Source organism: Neopsephotus bourkii, unplaced genomic scaffold (assembly GCF_033783945.1).
Source record: "Neopsephotus bourkii isolate Nb327-2 ecotype Australia unplaced genomic scaffold, CSIRO-AGI_Nbou_v1 NB_991, whole genome shotgun sequence".
Classification (NCBI taxonomy): Eukaryota; Metazoa; Chordata; class Aves; order Psittaciformes; family Psittacidae; genus Neopsephotus; species Neopsephotus bourkii.
Window position 1 is genome coordinate 1,786,376 of NW_026901483.1, and position 20,205 is coordinate 1,806,580.

The following is a 20,205-nucleotide window of genomic DNA, read 5'->3' on the forward strand; positions in this document are numbered from 1 at the left end:
TAACTTTATAATAGCCTTGTTATGCATGACTTCACTCCCTTAAAGTCCCTTCGTTTCTATTGGAGGGGGTGAAATCAGCTTTCCAGGGAAGGCCCCTGGTTCTTAAGGAGCAGAAAGAATGCAGTTGGTGTAGGATCTACTTGTGAAAAAGAGCCTAGGTTAGCAAATTATCCTGTGGCATGCAGCAGTCTAGAAGGCGAGATACAACTAAAGAAATGCTATACAGTATTGTCATTTTTGGCAGGCAGCATCCTTGTCAATATACATGAGCACCCAGATGAATGAGAGAACCTGTCACCCAAGGGATGTTACACATTGATGACAACAGTCAGTCACAGGTCCTCTGCTATAAAATGTAGTTAGACTATGTTCTTTTACAGCTATCACCCTGAAAGAAGGAAAACTGCTAGGCAGGGAAGGACAAGCAGGATTGGTAGTGCAGCTATCCTTGCAGCCAATATTGATGTTTTCACTTTTTGGATCCTCCTTCATAATTAATTCCTCAAGACTGGAAAAAGTGAAAATTCCTTCAGCTTCAGGAGCCCCAACAAACTTGAAAATTAATCTATATATTATGATATTGGCCACTGCATCCCTACTAGAGACTGAGCCCATGATTTTTAGTTCTGGGAATGCTATCTCACCCCAGCATGTTGGTATTAGATTGTAATGTTCATATCCAACTAAAAATCCATCATGGGAGAGATTCATGGTCATGTCATGATCTGGTTCATGTACTCTGTTTTTTAATTATCCCAGACATTACTGTCTCTATGATACAGTCCCTAGATTCTCTGGAGCAGGCTTAAATAATGGTTCAGTTAGGTGGGCATTTTTTTTCTTATTATTAATGTTTAAGTAGGGATGATGCCTTTCAAATCACAAAAGCAGATGTAACCAATCAAGCAGGTATGGACGGGTATCCTTTATCTTTCTAATACATGACCAGTATATGTCAAGAGCTGGGTTAATAAGACTATAAAGTTTCAGAAAGAATAGTTCCTTCTCCCTGTGAAACTCCAAAAAGGGGAATTTCGTTGCTGTGAATTTAGATTTTAGATCTGAAATCTGGGAAAAAATAGGATTCATTTACCTCAGAATCATAGAATAGAATCATAGAATAGTGTAGGTAAGATTCTTTTTTTTTCCCCAAACACATTCAGAATTTACTTCTTGTTCTAGGCAGATCTAACACCTGGGAGTATTCTGCTTCTTGTTCTTTTACTTTATTTGACTTTAATTTTTTAAATATAAATGTTCATCAGTATATAAATCAGTAGTAAATGCCATGCATTTAAATGGTGTTGGATAGTATTGGACAGTGATATGGTCACAGTTATCTACAGAATGTTCAGTATCTTGGGGGAAGAAAATCTCTTAACTGTTCCTTTGAGGTAGGTTTGTAAGTAGTGAGCATTTCTCTTTAATTTTGCTTTAAAGCTCAAAAGAAGTTTATTTCACTGAAATAAATGCTTTTCATTATTTCTTTTCCATATAAGCAGTGTATATATACACACGTATATATACACACATAAGTCCTACACAAGTTTAGAAACTGAACCAGAAGATTCAGGGTATTTTATTTTCCAGACTAAATTGGTTTTTGAAAGAAATATTTAGCTTGGAGTATAAGAAGTGGATGAGATATTCAGCACTGGATATACATTTCCCAGTGCTCTAAGAACCTAAGTTCCACTGAACTTCAGGAAGACTAAAGCACTGGCTCTAACTAAGCCATTTGTGATCTGACTCACTTTAACGGGACATGTCAAATTAGAGTACTTAAAAATTAGTCTATAGAATCTGAATAAGAAAATACATTCAGTGTCTTCTGATACCTTTGAACATAGCCTTTCCACAGGCTTAAAATCTCACTATTCCAAGGAAATCACTAATGATAATTTAAAATTGAGTAAAGAAAGAAGTAGTCTTTTTACTTTGAGGGACTATTGGCTGCTTCTGGGGATTCTTCAGTTTTCATTTCAGTGTACAGGAAAGCAGTATATTGCCAAGATGAAATAGAAAGCTTAATAGCCACTGTATCTCTTGATGTTTATGGAAACTTTGCCAACAGTCTTTAAAGAAGCTGAATTGGACTCTGAAATACTGACGCAAATGAAATTAGGAGTAAATACCCTTTGCAATGGTATAATCACATGTCATTCAGACTTTTAAAATACTGCACTATTCTTCTTTTTACTAGATTAAATAAGAAATCACATGTGTCCAAGAATAATGGGAAATCTTACGTGTAGAAAAAGATGGGTATTTATTTCTTCAGCAACAGACAGAAATAATGGAAGTCTTCAGGCAGCATGATTACTTATAAAATTAGCTTTTAAAGAAAATGATTTTATCTTTCTTAACAATAAAAAGGTGCACATCTATTCCATATTTAAAAATTTCACAGGAAACTGCATAATCCTACTCTAAGGTAGGTGGGGGAACCTGAATCCTCTACTATTTTTGCAGAGTTGTAACATGGCAACATGATTTTGATAGCCAGTTGGCTAAGTGTATTCTTGCTTCTTGCAGAACACTTCAGGTCACTGTAGAGTACTTGCTATTGTTAGGCACTAGGTGGCCTGCTTGCTAAGACATAGTAACGAACACTTACACAAAGACAATTTGCAAAAGCAATGAGGGAAGAGTTAGTGAATGAAAATGCATCTTTATTTTCTAATAGAGAACTATGCATTTAAACTATCTGATGCAGAGTAACGTATGCATGGAAATCTGTAGATCATATAACCTACCTAAAAGCAACTTAGCACGTTTTTTCCTTGTCTGGCAGACCAATATTTAATTCCTCTCTTTACCTTTGCTTAAGGAAGACCAGTAACTCATTCATACTTACAGCAAAAACATTCTTCTCTCACCCAGCAATGTCTTAACAGACAAAAACTATAGCTAAATGTGCACTTTTTTCCTTCTCAGTAGCATAACAGATGAAAAGTGTCCCACTGAAAGATGGGATACCTGTATGTTCTCTAAATTGTAAACACTTCTCCTGAGGGAAGTTAAAGACTAGCAAGTGCAATGTGGCAGTAGCATTTGGCTTAGAAACCTAATGGATTACTGTATTATGCTCAGAAACATGACAGGGGTCAGTGTTATTTATTGTTTCTAAAGAGCAAATGCAACAGCTAGGAGTTGTACAAATACAATGTAACAGCTAGGAGTTGTACACATACTCTCAATCTGGTCTCATAACTATAGAAACAGTAATTAAGAACGGTAAGCAAAGCAACACCTCCTAGTTTTCAGCAATTTTGTTTTCTTTTATTGGTCTCTGACTCTTGCTAGTGTCAGTAGAAGGAGATAATGGTGACTTGAGGTGGTGGTCAGTTTAAGCTTTTGAACATGGATATATATATTTTTTTTAAGTATCAATTTATGAAAAATGTAATAAAATGATCATTTCAATAACAAGCCTTCATTAAAAATAGTTTTACTGTTCAACTGAATAGCTAAATAATTAACCATAGCTTTATCTGAATATAATTATTCACCTTCTTAATTTCAGGTCAAAGGCAAGACTAATGAGATAGCTGAAAATCTAATGATTATTTTATCTGTCATTGATAGAATTCTAAAATACTAGCGGTCAAGGAGAGTGCAAAGCTTTTACTGTTCTGCAGAGGCCATGTGAGAAACATTTATCTGAACCAAGGAATGGAACATAATCTGCATTCCAGGCAATGCTATTTTGGTCATCATCTTGGAAATTCATCTTGCAAATATTTTTCACCTGATTTCCCTGAATGTTTCTGTTATCAAACAAATAAATGAACAAAGAACAGAAAGCCCCACTACAGTGATTTCTAATTGTGTAAGAAAGGGCATTGTGTGGCTAGTGTCATTATTGGTTTCATTTTGTATTGAAATCATATAAATTTAAACAATGGATTCAGATGACTGATCATATTTTTCTAGGACAGGAAATATATTTCAACCTGATATTTGTGTGCTTTAATCTGAGTATGAGTAGAAGACACCAGCAAATATATGACAGAATATATTGCATTCCATTAAAACATCTAATTATTTATTTTTTTCCTATAAGAAAACATTGTATCCCCACAGAAAAGGAACTACAGGAACTTGTATTTTTTGTGATTTGATCAAAAAGTGTATGCCTCTCTATTCCAGCCAAGTCTGAGCATGAATCTCCTGAATTGATTTTAAAGAAATCAGACTTGGCAGTATCCCTCAGGTTACAGAGAATGATTCTCCATTTAAAACAACGCAGCATCCTTCCACAGTGTGTACTGAGAAATAATGTGCCTTCTCAAACTCTGTCAGACAAAGAAAAAAAATCTGTGGTATGTGGCAAACACACACAAAATCCCATCGTTAAGAACTCTGGTGGTAGCAGTAGGGAATGAACTACTGATGATCTACATGCTTCTACTGATGCATAAAGAAACATCACTGTGAGACAGACATCAGGCTGCCTCTAGGAATTCATCATCTCTGGGCATCAGAAAATAGGTGTAATGTACTGCATCACATGAAATATATGGATTTTTATTAGGCAAATAAACCTGCAAACTTAAGACACCATATCACACTGGTTTTACATACTGGAATGTTTGAAAAAATTCAAAATATCTCATAGTAGTTTAAAGTATACATAGACTAACATCATTAAGTTCTAGCAAAGAGTTCTAGTAATCCTGTTAAACCTGATTTTTTGTTCCTCATGATTACGTTGTGGCTACTTTTCAACACCATGGTACTTTTAACAATTCCAACTCCTATACCAGGATAGACATTTTCTTTGGGAAATTTGCTCTAGTACATTTAATACATATTGCATATAATGCAACACTGGAATTCTGATAGATGTTAGTAAGAGAACACCAAGTTTTATTTACTAAACACTCAGGGTTTGGATTTTGTAAGTTCTGAGCATCTACTTTACTGGAAATCATGAGGAGTTCTGACTGACAGTTACACTGTCAGAGGTTGAAGATTTGAAAAGTTATTATTTTTCTCTATTAATTTAATCATAAATCAATATTTCTACTTCTTATACCAGTTACTGATTGAACAGTTAATCTTATCACTGCTGTTCTATCTCATGAAGCAACATGTAATTGTGTCCTTGTGTCACTTGAGCTGATCTTGCTCTAAATAATTCAAAACAACTTCTGCATATAAAGAAAAACGTAAATTTTCTTGGTAGGTCTCAGATTTGGAGGCATAATTAGCTGATGTAAAGAAACAGTCTATCTGATGTGTTTTCATGACATTTCTATTACAACTTTAATAAAAACGGCTGATTTCCAAAAATAACCAAAAAGCCTTTGGTTATTTCTAGTTAACTGAAACAAGACTCTGATATACATACGTGCACTCTTCTCATTAATGTAGTTATGCCCACCCCCCTTTAAAAACCTTTTGAAGCTGTTCATCCTCTTGTAGTATGTCAGAAGAAGAATGGATGGGAAATAAGATCCCATGCTTTTCCTCTTCCACATTAGAAGCATGAGGCTATGCCACATCACTTGTGTCTGCACAGTAGGCTGGCCACACTGAGTCAATAGGCATGCAGATTTCTAGCTAGGAATGCTTTTTCCACATTACAAAAACCCTTTTATTTCATCCCAATTGTTGACAGCTTTCAATGAGGACACAGTGAAGAAATGCAAACAACACATTTTCCAGTATCTGAGTACATTCTAGGAAGGATCTTGATAAAGTTCATGGATCTAGGCAAAACGTTAAAAATCAAGTTTTCTGAGATTCTCTTAAACATCATCTTTACCATGGCAGGCTTCAGTCAAGCGCATAGCTTCTTTGATCTGGCCTGAACATTTGTAATAAAATCTTAAATTAAGTATTCAGGGCTAACATATAGCAGCCTATGCCAATATTTAATAATACGCTCTGTTGTTGAGATATGTAGGCTCTCCCACTTCATGCTTAAGTTTTGATTTCCAGAGCTTTAGCTCTGTCAAACTTTTTAAACCCTAAGGAAGATGTCACTGATTTTAGTAGCCTCTGACTCAATTTAATAGAAAAGATCCATTTACTATACAGGTAAAACAAAATGTAAAGTACAGAATAGGGCCTGGCACATCAAAATGCTGTAACACATTTTAAAGTATCCTTATAGTTCTGTTCTGTCCAATTCTGTGGCTCTTTTTACTGAGCATTTTTGTACAATTAGACCAACTGACTTTTGGTAGCTGCTTTCTCCGAAGACTAAACAGCTATGCTCCATCATTTCCACTGGACAATTTTCAATCCCCTTTCCAGAATCATTTCAGTGTAGTGCTCCTGGCACAGAAGTTCAGTGTCTTTGAGAAGCAATCCATGTGTTTGCAATTTCTACAGCAGTTTGGGGATCTGTCAGGATGGGAGGTGCTATGCACTAGAAAGTGGTTTACCAAAACAGATGATTCCAGCATCATTTTGTGTTGTTTTTTAAAATAACACCGAAAATACCTATAATTTTTGTCCATATAAATACAGAATTACAGAAATATTTTTCTTATCAATAAGGCATGACACTTTTTAAAATTAAGAGCAGTTTCTCACAAGTTTATATGATTTCACCTTTCAAAAGATGGTATATCTTCAACTCACGCATATGCTAATATTGAGTTATTAAAAGTTCAGTCCTACTCCATTAGCATATAGGATTAAGTAAAATTTTGTTGCAATTAATGCATAATTTGCTATACGCCTTTTGTTTGAAAGTTACATTAAATAATGTGGAAAAAAAACTGCAGAAAGCAGAGTATGAAAAAAATTTATTATTACTTCCATTCATTACTGGCCCTGTATCAGTATGTTGAAGTAAAGGTCATTTCAAGCTATAAATATGGTAAGAAGAGTATTTCTCCTTAGGAGGACTGGAAGAAGAACAGGTAATGAAAGACAAAGTTGTGCCACAAGGAAATAAATTATATTGCTGAGCTTGGCTGAATTTTAAACACATATTTACTCTAGATTTTAATATCATAAGAGAAATTCATGCCTTTAATAATGTAAGATATGAATTAGTAAGGCTTGATCTTAATCCTTTTAACTACAACCATCTGGGATCCAACTCAAATGCTTTGGTCTCCCACTTAATAAATCACAAGAAATATTTTATCAAACTGTTTTTCCTTTTCTTTTACACACGTTTATCTCCTATAGTTAGTAGGGGGAAAGTGAGGTTCACATCTTCCCCAGAGAAAAATTCCGTGAAGCCATGCCATTCTGCTAACACTTTCTATGTATATAGCATCTTTCACTTGGACCAATCCCCAAGTGCTCCATAGACCCTAAATACAGGGACCTTTTTCCTCATAGTTTGTACAGTGCTGCACTGACGCAGCTTTGGGAAAGGGAGCATGGAACAATCTCTCCACCTGAACCCATGAAACACCGCCATTTTTGAAGACCAGAAGTGGTACTGCTTATGCGCGTGAAAGTTAACAAGTTATGGCCTCTCTTTGCCCCAGTTTTCTTCACGTGGATACCCATGCAGAAGAAACGCACGCTTAGTTTCTACCAGACAGGCTCACTATCAGCCATTCACTCTCACTAAGCAATGCTACCTTGCTGCGTGTCTTCCTGTGGCCGAGCTGCGGGGGGAGCCCTCGGGCGCAACATGGCGGCGGGAAGCCCCTGAGGGAAAAGGAAGCTTCTCCCTCACCCGCTCCCAGGAACCTTCCAGAAGGAGGCGGTGCTGCACGCCGACGAGACCGGCGCGGTCTCCGGGCTCGCCTCGGGGGAGGGAGAGAATGGGAGTAGGGCACCATAGAAAGTGGTGTTTGCTCAGACTTTGTATAGTTTGTACCGCAGGACCCCCCCAGAGCTGAAGGTGGTACTTCCGTCCTGCTTATAGGTAAGGAAAAAGGGTGCTGGGGACTGATGGAGGGTCTGTGGAAGGAGTGCTGAGCCCTCGAGCTGGCTGGGGTTAGGGGGAGCATTTCTGGGAGGAACTGGGGAGATGTTTACTTGCAGTCCTATTTTTCTGTTTTGTCTTGATCTGTGTTTTGTTTTCTTTATTTATTTATTTGTTTTGTGGTTATGTGTTTTATGTTTGTGTTTTATGCTTTTTGTTTGTTGGGTTTTTTCCCCCTTCCTGTGCAAGGACTGCGGTTTTGTTTCATGTATTGGCATAAGTTATATTTAGGTGGTTTTGTTCTGCCCTTGGGAAGGCCTTGCTCTCAAATCATCATCTCTTAGAAGAATCTTATATTACATACTGTGATGTTTTATTCATATGGTGTGTGTAGATAGGGTCAGTTAGCTAAAAAATGTGTTGATTGCTTCCCTGCCATTTGGACCCATACATAAATGAGGAGAAAGTGCCTTTCAATGTGTGCTGTTAGTTCTCATGTTCGTGTTATTCTTGGAGATTCCAGAGTCAAGTTTATGGTTTATAAATGCATATTCGTGTATATTGTATCCATATGTTACATGTGACAACTTTGGACTAACATGGTGATGGGGCTGTTAATTAGTGAGGCACATGCTAAAGTATAGGAAGCCTCATTTATGATGTACTTACATTTTAAGCTCTTGACCAGTAGCTTCTAGTTTGAATCTCATTTACATTTAAGCTAACTTTAAGAAGAGCAAGAAATCTGGCCTGCTACTGGATGAAAAAGTACTGTTAGTGATTTTAAGATGTGAAGATTGTGGTGCTAAGATTTCATTTTTGCTGTACTGTATAAACTTTCGAAGGAAATAAATTGAATAGGAAACATTTTGCTTCTGTGAAGTGTTCTTGAGGATAAATGTAAAACTGCCTGCACTGTATTCTTCCCATTTTACCAAGGAACAAGAAAATAACCAGCTAATCATCAAATAACTAATCTGTTCCATTACTTATTATTGTAATTAAGGACCATGTAAGTGTATGAATTCTGTGTGGTTTAACATGATCCTTCATGAGTTTTAGAATATGAGAAATGGGACACAGCATCTATTTCCAGACAGCCTGATGGGAGGTTGGAATAAACAAATAACAAGCCCATACATTATACATTGGTGCTATAATCTCCTGGACTTTTTTTATGTAGGCATGCTGATAATTCACTAAGCAAGAATTATCCTTAAGTTCAGCTGCTCTTTTTCTTTTGGACTTGGAGTACTGTAAGATCTTGTTACAAAACTTGTGAAAGTAATTTCACAGGACACTTGGCCTTCTCTGGGTATGTTATGCTGAGGCAGAGAGAAACTGATGGAAATACAAAGGTTTACATGATTGAAAGAGAAATGCATAGAGGAAAAGTAGGGTTCAGTTAAAGTGTGTGAATCCTGATATATAAGATCCATGAATCCTGATATCTTGGGTTTAACATGAATTACTATATATATATATTTAACTCAAGACTTTTAAAAAAGAAAAAAATGGTAGTATATATTATATTGCTTTTCTTGGTTTTTTTTTTTCCTATAAGTTTTGGGAACTATTTTCTCACAAATGGAAGTTGATTAAGTGAGAAGTGCAAGTGTAGTTACCTCTGCTTTGAGGGGTTGGATAGAAGGCATCTGATTTCTGCTACTGTAGGATGTTATGCGTGTGACTGGACTCTAGTCAGAATTGTATTTAGTAATAGCATCATTCAGCTGTGGACGATATTCCTATCCTAATTCACAAATACTTGAATTGGTTAGTGGACACTCTGAAATGTATTTTTGTATTATTCAATAATGAAAGCTATTAACCAGCAGTGAGGCAGTAAAGGAAAATGCATTATGTATGAAACGGGTAATGCTGACAATCGCCATTTCAAATGATTTGACCCAACTGACTTAAATCAGATTTACATCAGCTTTACTTTTTAAATAAATAAATAAATATGTTTTACGTTGAAATACATCCAAAGTTCACATGTGTGATTTCACATAATTTCTTACTGTGATAGTGTGTTCCCCTGCAAGGTTTGTGGCTGACTTTTCTTTTGTTTGCTTTAGCAAAGATTTGATTTTTAGATTTGAGGCATGAACAGATTTTCAGGGACCAAAACTAGAGCAATTCTCACTTGATTTGTAAAATATATTCACATGTGCAAAACACACAAATGAAATGGTAAGAGAATGACATTATGAATCATACCATTAATAACTTTTTCATAGTGCTTTTGAAAGTCAGTGATTGAATTGTAGTAAATATATATTCGAATGTGTAGAGCATTGTTGCATTAGCTTTGGAGTTGTAAATTTAATCAGCTTTATGGAGGGTTTGTTGTTTGTTTCGTTTGCTTGTTTGTTTTGTTTCTGAGGTATCCCAGTGTTTCTTTCTAAGAAAATGGGAATAGCCATGCTTTTCAGGGGGAGATCTTCACCTCTTTCCCAAGATTTCTGTTCTCAGTCTTTAGCTTTCTATGCATCCCTAGTGCAGACTTCTTTGACTACTAATAGCAGGGCTGTTTTCTAGTGTTACTGATATGTTAATAAATTTGTTCCTGCATATTCCCACAGTTTTCTGGAATAAGTTACTAGATATTTTTAAAATATTTGCTGAGTGGTTGCTAGATGCGTTTTTCCAAACTGGGCTGTGCTTACTATTTTAGTAAAAATGAGACATCAGCTTCATACGGATTCATTTAAAGCAATTAAAAGAAATTACTCTTTATGCCATATATCAATGTGATTGAGTTCAATTTGTCCATTCAGAATGCTCATTGCCTGTTGTGTATTTATAGTTCTGTTCACTGTTTCCAGTGTCTTGATACAAGTTTTAATGAACGTTCCGCCTGGTAGTTGCAAACTAATAGCAGGAACATGGTGTTATGTTTCAGTAAGAATTTACCATTTGCTTGTTTCTCACACCTTGGCTGCTGCTTCCTGTGGCTGCAAGAATCTGCCTTTTGGTCATTAACTTTTTATTTCCTCACGTGATGGAAAATAAAAAAAAATAACCAACTATAAAAATATTCTACTTCTAAAGAAGCAAAGACTGAATCAGGAGAGCATGCAACTGTAAGCAAGTTGTGACTCACACTTACTTTATTCTTTTGTGGACTTAAATGGATGTGGAGTGATGTTTTGTCCTCATGATAAGAGTTTCCAGTTTCATTTTGTTCATCACTGGACAAAAAAAATCAGATTAAAGAAACCTTAATGAAGTCGGTATCATCATGCTAATAAAAAATAGATCAAAGAATAAATCAGCCCCTTAGTAGATTTAGAGTAAAATCATATGAGGGAACGAATTTGAAAACCTTGATAGTATAGCAAATTGTCTGTTTCTCTTTGAGGTAGGTCTTTCTATTTGGATATGATCATAAAATATACCATGTAGGGAGTGGATACTGTGGATAAATACTGATGGCTGCAAAGTAACTTATGCTTGAAACATTATGGAGTGTGAAAATGAGTTCAGGTCTGTTGTTATCATTTGTGCCTGACCTCAAAAAGAGGGGTGGGGTGGGGAGAGGAAGGCAAACCTTGTCAGGCAGCAGCTCTGTATGTTTCTAAGCCTCTGCCTTTTTGATGAAAACTTAACCACCATCAAAATGAGCCACTTCCTTAAATGAAACAAGGTATGTGTTAACTCGTTCTTACTGTCGATGAAATCTGAACCCTGGTATCAAGAAATAGTGCTTTTTCATGTGGAGTGAGTACCTCAACTCTTTACCACATGTACTGCTTTTCTGTGATCCTTTTAAGTAAGAAATAGCAGTTGAGTCTTGTAATAAGCTACAAGAATTCTTACTCAGGTGGGACCAGATAGATCCTTGTGTGTAAAGAACAGATTTAGATTCTTCGCATCATACTCCATTAAGTAGTTAAAATTTTAATATTCTGTCTACTGTTCAAGGTATGATTTGACAGGTGCTAAATGAAGATAATAATGAACAATGATAATATTTAAACTGTGCCATTAATATTTAGTATATCGGACAGAAAAGCAGGTACATTTAAGTGCATAGATAGACAAAAGGGAGCAAATGTCAAGTTTTTTTCCCCTCCCACTCTCCATCCTGTCCATCTGGACCATTTGCCTGACTAGTTACCGAAGTCAGCAGTACAGGTGTCAAGGCATTCTTTTGAAAGCTGGGAAAATGGCTTGGCAAGCTTCATGTTACCTTCTGTTAAACCATTTTGTTTATTCTTATTATTTTTTTATTGCCTTCAGAGTGTTAGTGCTGGAGCTGATTAGAGGCCCTTTAGAGTTAGACTACTCCCTTTAGCCTTTTATACTTTTTTAACTCCACCACAGTCATCAAGGAAGCCTATTTCCACACTTTGCTGTGACTGCCTTTCTACCCAGTTCCATTCTTTTTTTCCTTCTTGTGTTTTTATTTTGTCTGAGTTAGTCTCTAACTTGTACCACCATCTGTTACCATTCACATGCTCTCCTGACAATTTCTGTTAATGTACACTTGTCTGACTGCCATTTCCATTTTCTATTTGTCTTGCCTTTTGGTTTGGAGCTTGTGTTTATATTGCTTTCCCGTTTTGTTATGTGTATCTATGACATAAGTTTATGTCATTAGATTAGTGTATGTTGTTAATAAAATAGTGTATGTCATTAGAAATACTTTCATTTTTGTAGGTGTCTTTAATGCTAATGCTTGGTTGAGAGAGAGGACCTCATGCTTTTTTTCTTTATATTGCTGTTGCCATAGTATTCCTGCGCTATGGCCACAAGTGACAGGCAACATACAGTGTTCAACCTATATGAATAGGTTGCTTTAAGAGCAACACTTTCTCCATGGGGTAATATATTCCATTGTGTATGTAAGCAGAAAACTTGAATTCTGTTAGGTGTTTTTTGTTTGTTTGGTTGGTTTCCCCCCCTCCTGAAATGTCTACAGCTGTTGAATAGGTTTTAGAGGTTCGGAATTGTTCTGAGGATGGTTGAGAAAGTCAAGTAAAGATCATTTTAAAATAGTGAATTCAACAGAAGTTTATGAGTTGTAAGTCATTGTAGTTTCTTTTTTCTGCTTTGAGACCAGTTTTCTGTTTAAACTTGTAACACTACCTATTGTAGGTCTATACGCTTTTGTAATTCAGGCAAATCTATGGCAGTAAACGACATTATAAAAAGTCATCATGTTAATATTTATCTAATATGGTGTTCTATTATTTCTATGTTTTAATATATTTAGTATGGCTCAAGAAGTTTTAATAGATGATTCAAACATTTTTCATGTAAAAAAGAAATAAAAATATGCGTATTAATGTAATGCTGAGAAGTTCCACTCTGCACTTTCCCTGAGAAACCTCCTAAGAGTCCTGCTGTTGTTATTTTATAATCTTTAGAAACTCCACTGCAGTTAAAATGGGGTGTAGGAATTCTTCGAAGTTATTTGTAATACAAATAATTTATAGGTACTATCACAACTTTCAGAACTGATTCAGAAAAGTTTGTCATGAACTCTTTTGGCTGTTTGATTTCTATACTAATTCTCAAATTGCTTTGTAAAACTTAGTAGGTAAAATAAATATTTGTGTGACTGAGAGAACTAGAGAGAAGCAGTATAGCACTAATAACGTGATTAGTAATCAAAAGGCTTTTTTAATAGCGTAAGATTATTTATTTGGAAGGTGTATATACAGGACTATACAGTATTTTTTTACATCATACTTTATAGGAAATACTTTTGTTAATACTGTTACAGAAGAATTTGGGGTAGGGACTTTAATTTGGTTCATATTTATGTACAATTTTTTATTTCTTTATCTCCCCTCAAATGAGCTATAAGTTGAAAATAATACTCTGTAAACATCAGGTTGTGAAGAGGTTTTTGTGTGTTTGCTTCTTGGTTGATTGGTTGTTTTTCCCCTGTTTAGTTGTTTCTCAGTCTTAACTTCTGGTAGAGACGAAAAAGTGGCATAATAGTATGTTCCAGTATACATGGAACATGCTAGTGTTCTGAAACTTATTTTAAGGGGAATGTAGAAATATGAACTCTTCATTATTATTGGTGTTTTGCATGGAAACAGCATAAACATTTTGTCTAATAATAGTGGATACAAAGATACTTTGCTAAAAGAAGAGCTTTCTGCAGGTTCTGTGTACAGGGGTGCTTTGGTGGAGTGACAGTTGCTGGAAATGTATTTACAGAAATAGGACATTTAATAAAGGATCACAGAATAGTTAGGGTTGGAAAGGACTGTAAGATCATTTAGTTCGACCCCCCTGCGATGGGCAGGGACACCATACACTAAACCATGTCACCTGGGACTCCATTCAACCTGGCCTTGAACACTGACAAGGATAGCATGTTCACAGCTTCCTTGGGCAACTTGTTCCAGTACCTCACCATCGTCACAGTAAAGAACCTGTTCCTTACATCTAACCTGAACGTCCCCAGTTTAAGATTAGACCCATTACCCCTGGCCCTGTCACTGTGTTCCCTAATGAAGAGTCCTTCCTCAGCATCCTTGTAGGCATAGTCAATCTATTTGTGCAGTATCTCCACAGTTTTTTGGATTCAATTCATGCTATCATAGTGTCACCATTAATGATAATCAGTATCTGCTTGTGACTTCCTTATTTACACGTTAAGAGGTTAATGTATTTATAAAATGTATTTATAGTACACTCTTTCTTCACTTCTGAGTGTCTGTATAATGTTGTATTGTGCCTTATACTGAATTACTGAAGTACTGCAAATAAGTCAACGAATTAGTGAAATACCGCACGTAATGCAGTAACTTTGCCACATAAACTGCATAATCCTTTCTCACCCATGTCAGCAATCTCATTCAGGTTAATTGAACTACTCCAGTGAGCAATACCTTTTTTCATAAGTGAAGACTTGCAGGATTGGATTTTTATTTCATGTTGCTCCTTTTGTATAATCATAAAACCAGAAAATGCTTTACAGTTAAATCATGCTGACGTGGAAAGATACACCTTTGCAGATCTATTTGGATTGTTCTTTATCTGTTACTTATTCCCAATCAAAAGCAGGTTGCAGAGTTTAAATGGAATAGCAACATTAATTGTTCCTAATGTGTTTCACCGCAAAGTCAAATGATTTAATTTAAATTGCCCTGAAAATAGTAGTGCTGAAAGGCAGTAACTAACAGGTGAGGATAATTACTGGCTTCAGTGATTTATTCAACCACTGCAACTTGATCTGCAGGAGTAAATCAATCTATGCTATGACAGGGAGAATAAAATCAGAAAAGACAGGCAAAGAATGACAGTTTTACCTGCACAATGAAGAGAATGTGGATTTGAAACAGATGCTAAACTGGTAGCAGCTAAAATTTCATTAACTAAAAAATGAATTTGTGGTGCAACTCTTGAACATCTACCTTGCAGTAATGCTACCCTGGATTATCTGAAATCCTTTAAAGGCAGAATTATGCAAAGATTAGGCAAGGCAGCATTTTCTATACATGGAGGGCAATAGTGTGGTTTTTCTCTAAAAGCCTTCACCTGAAGGCTATAGTTACATAGATGGATGTATGTACCTCTAAGTTATCTCAATCTACTTATTTTTCTTTCTACTTTTTTCTTTCTTGGCTGGTGGCTTCTCCCAAGTAACAAGTTAACAAGTGACAGAACAAGATGTAATGGCCACAAGCTGTGCCAGGAAGGGTTTAGATTGGATATTGGGAAAAGTTTATTCACTGAAAGCATAATCAGGCACTGGAACAGGCTGCCCAAGGCAGCGGTGGCATCATTGTTCCTGGATGTGCTCAAAATCCCTGTAGATGAGGCCCTTGGTGACATGGTTTAGTAGTGGACTTGACAGTGCTGGTGAGCGGTTGGACTTGACCTTAAAGCTCTATTCCACCCTAGCTGATTCTGTGATTCTTGAGGTTGTTAACTGTCCTGAGAGGAGAATATACTGTGATTCAGAAATTAGGTTGAAAAGTACAAAATTTTCTTCAGGCCAGAACAAATGTGTATCTCACTTCAGAGGTATCTCTAATCTCACTTTGGGAAACTACTACTGCAGTCTGTTTCCTCTTCCCCTTCCTCCACCCGACACATGAACACACACACAATTGGAAGGAAGGAAATCTTCTGTTTTGGAAAATAATGACAAGTTTCCAGGTAGAGATTGTCAATACGGTGGGCAGTGGGGGAACAAGAGTTACAAGTTTACACTTCCTGCTGGGAAAAAAAAAAATCTTTCAGTTCTACATCAAAGGCTTCAATGTTTTATTGTTCTCTTTTTGTTCTGGAATTTGTGCACTTTAGACACATAATCCAAATTTCAGTAAATTGAGCACTAGTATTTATGTTTACTTCTAAAGATCAAATGGGGTCTTGTCATCTGAAAGAAAGGGACTGCTGGATTAGTTTCCTTGTGTTAGGTTTTCCACCCATTGTCGGCTAAAGTTCACCAGCCTCCATCTAGATAACTTTTTTCCTTGCTATTTTAAGTTCCTGTATTAAAAGCAGCCGTATTTCTTTGCTGTTAACAAACATTACATAACTTTGTCAGTGCAGTACTTGGGTGAAAGTGTTTTTTGGTTTCTGTCTCTGAGCATGAGGTATAAAAAGTTGGGTTTGCAGCAGATGGTTGTTTGCAAACTTCTTACCTACTTTTTTCTTTGGAAACAAAAAACTGAAGACCATGTGGCAGATGTAGAGGAAGAGGTTTTCTTAAGGTGCGAAGCAAAGAAAGTGTCATGCTACAAATAGGGATTTTTCTATTTCTTTGTTCATTCAGTGTGATTCAGTTCTGAGATTCTTCTTAACCAGTTTTAAGTAAAAATGCAAGATATTTTATATATTTTAAGAATGGTTGTTAAATATTACTTTACTAATAGGGTTTCAAACAGGTCAGATTATTTGCTATTGGGGAAGTACTGATTTCATGCCTCCATCACTTGAACACAATGTTCTGTAAATTTTAAACAATTTTTCTTTCTATTCCTTTTTCCAGCTGCTCTTGGTGTTCTGCACGAATACTCATTAGTCATTCTGGAGATGGACTTGCTGTCTGGAACCTACCTCTTGGCAGTCTTATTAGCCTGTATTGTTTTGCAATCTGGCGCACAGGAGAAGAATTACACCGTGAGGGAAGAACTGCCTGAAAATGTCCTCATTGGCAATTTGCTCAAGGATCTTAACCTAACGCTGGACCCAGATGTGCCCCTGTCCTCACCCCTGCAGTTCAAGCTTGTGTATAAGACTGGGGATGTGCCATTGGTACGGGTGGAGGAGAACACCGGTGAGATTTTCACAGCTGCAAACCGCATAGACCGAGAGAAGCTGTGCTCTGGCATCTTTAGTGAGAATCGCTGCTTTTACGAGGTGGAGGTTGCTGTTTTGCCTGATGAAGTCTTCAGACTGGTTAAGATCAGATTTCTAATAGAGGATATAAATGACAATGCCCCTCTCTTTCCCTCAACAGTTATTAACATCTCTATCCCTGAAAATACAGCAATTAATTCTCGTTATTCTGTCCCATCTGCCATCGATCCTGACATTGGTGTGAATGGTATTCAACATTATGAATTACTTAAGGTAGGTTTCTTCCATTCTTGTACGTTACTTTCTGCATTACTGCCTTCCCAGAAATGCTGCAGTTCTCATGAACCACTAGAAACACAAAGCTGTCTACCACATTAGTGGTACGCTGCAGATACATGTCTCAAAGTGTTAATCTGTACCCTTGAATCCATTCTAGGGCATCATATCTTCATTAGTGGGAAGGTGTGTCTGTCTGTGTAACAATACCCTGAAACATGCATGAACTCTCCACCAGCATTCAGAGTGTTTGTGAGCTTCGCCTAACAGTCATCTTAGACCATTAAAAATGTGTTCTTATTGCTACAACGTGGCAGTGGCAAGTGTGGCAACATTTTGCATAGTGTTTGTGTTTCCTTCTTCCATGACTTCTGGATTTGAGCAGTAGAACTTAGCATAGAAGCATATGAGATGTGATGCTCATCTGTGTACTGATGAGCCGTTCCAGAATGAATGTGTCTAAACAGCTCTGTAATGTTTGGGTAGGCAAAATATCTGGTCTGGAGGAAGTCCAAGATACACATGAATGCAAGGATAGCAGAGCCAATGGCCTTGCAAGAGCAGGTCTTTCATATTCTTGCTTCTTTTACCCTCCTAGCAAATAACAGGAGAACTGCAATTAGGGAACAAAAGAGTCATGTGTGAACCTGAGGTATGTAAGAGTGTGTGATTGCTAAATAAAGATTACTTTCTTTTGAGTTTACTCAAGTAGAGTTTAGAATAAGAAAGGAACTTACCCTGAAAATGCTGGGTTATTACGTGGGAAGCTGAAATCTTCACTTCCTTGGTTTGAAATGGGGGACTATCGGGTGGTTTGGCTGCTCAGCTACCAATCTGACACCCTTGTTACTGACTGGAAGAATATAGACTATAGACAATATATTGCTTGATTGACTTGACAGCTACTATTCACTGATATCAGTACTTACTAGCAATTTAATAAAAATAAGGCACTGCCTTATTTTAGCTCTTTTAAATTGCTTGCAACCTGAAGTAGTTGTGACATTGTGGATTCTGACTAGTGACAAAGACATACAAGTCTCTTTCAGTAAACTGCATCCCATAGGGCAGTTCTGGGTAGCTCTAAAAAAATTCCCCACATCCATCTGTCTGCTTGCAGGGTAGTTGAGGAATTAAAACTTTTCAAGAATTTACTATACGTTTTGAGGGCTTTGTAGTGAGATCTTTTAATGCTTTTAAATTTCTAGGGTGTACTTAGTGCAGGCAGTGTGTGTTGTGGTGGTTTGGTTTTTGTTTTTGTTAGGTAGCTAACCAGAAGGTCCCAGTAGGAGGCAGTCTCCCTTATTTGGCATTTGATTGAGAATATGAGAATGAATAACAGCATATTAAATAACAGTACGGGTGAAAAATAATAAAAGAGCTAGGGCTACCGGTAAAATGTGGCAAAATGATACATGGTCTGAAAGAGGTACGTTAGTTCATACATGAGAGAAATGTGCTGTTATTCTAGGAAAAGATCAAAAATAAACCAGCAAAATCAGGAGTCCCTGGGATTGAGTGAGCAACAGTTTTCAGCTCACCGCGATAGCAGTGGGTTTATTTTTGTACTGTGTGTTCAGAAACAGAATGTAACAGATCAGCAGAAAAGTAGAATATTTGTATTGCACAAGTGGGAGCACATGTAAAATGCAAGCTACAGCTCTGTACCAGAAGTGGTGTAGGGTGTAAGGCCTTGTCTGAGGATCTCATGTGAGATGAGATGATGTGCCAGAGCACCAGCTTTTGCCAAGAGATGTGCAAATAACTTTAAAAAATAAAATTGATATTTGAATTAGAGGAAAAGAAAGAAATAAGAAACACAGTTACATGTTTATTCAGGTGTCTTTGAAAAACTGCTTTTGCCATGTAAGGGAAGGAAAGGTGATAAGGATGAACATGCTCTGAAACTTCTGAGTTCTTGTGCTAGGTGTGCTGCAACAAAAATAACATGTAAAGTCATAGCCCTGCAGACAGTTCTTCGAAATGTATTAATCACATCCTTCTCTTGCATGCCTGTTGGTCGGGTACTTTTTGAGGTATGAATCTACTGCCTTTAAATAAGCCAGCAATTTTGCATGCTTTGGAAAGTATCTGTAAAACCAAGAAAAACTTTATGATAGCTAGACACTTTTTGGAACCATAATGTCCAGTTGTTATTCCATTGGTAGTTTTTACAATGTTAATACCAAAAGTGATCATACAAGGAGAGGGAGAGAGAAGTTGTAAATTCTGGTGAGCAGGCAGGGAGTGTAGCATGTATAAAGGTCTATCTATCCCTGGGGAAGGATAGGGAGATGAAAAAGGAAGGGAAGAGTGGTGATGCCTGAGAATTCTTTTCTGGGTAATACTGAAGCAGCTAAGAGGAAGGATGACAGGCACACGAGAACTGCATTGCTTGTCTTTTCTCCCAAAATGCTTCTCTTGTTCATTATCCTGTGCTATTTTTTAGGGTATGCTCTGAAGGTACTAATGTCTTCTGGCTTCTGATATGTGTTGACCTTTTCCTTCCTTTTGTAACCAGGAGATAGAAAAGTGGGGAAACTGCAGCACATGAAACTGTTTTGCCTTCTGAACAGGATGAGTCTAGCACAGCTGATTTGACAGTGTTGTGGGGAATTTTGGGAAGCACCAGATAAGAAGATGATGGGCAGGGCAGCATCCTTGAAGGATGGCAGAGGAGAGGGAGATGAGAGGTGCAAGTCACTTCCTAGAAGAACAAAGGCTGATGTTTTAGCATGTGTGCAGCAACAGAGGAAAATGTGTTGCTATATATTTTAGAGACAGTAACAACAAATTGA

General features: G+C 36.8%; 1 protein-coding gene across 6 annotated transcripts in view; it reads left to right on the plus strand.

Moving 5' to 3' along the window:
• Nucleotides 1-20,205, plus strand: part of PCDH11X (protocadherin 11 X-linked) — a 488,779-nt gene that overhangs the window by 31,759 nt on the left and 436,815 nt on the right. For 4 of the 6 annotated variants that reach the window (XM_061359682.1, XM_061359683.1, XM_061359686.1 and 1 more), the window contains exons 1-2: nt 12,765-12,881; nt 16,821-17,404. In XM_061359682.1, the coding sequence (XP_061215666.1) occupies nt 12,875-12,881; nt 16,821-17,404 (591 nt within the window). In that variant the 5' untranslated portion in view covers nt 12,765-12,874. Of the gene's footprint in view, nt 1-12,764; nt 12,882-16,820; nt 17,405-20,205 lie in introns of those variants that run through there. The other 2 variants (XM_061359684.1, XM_061359685.1) reach the window with 1 other exon arrangement.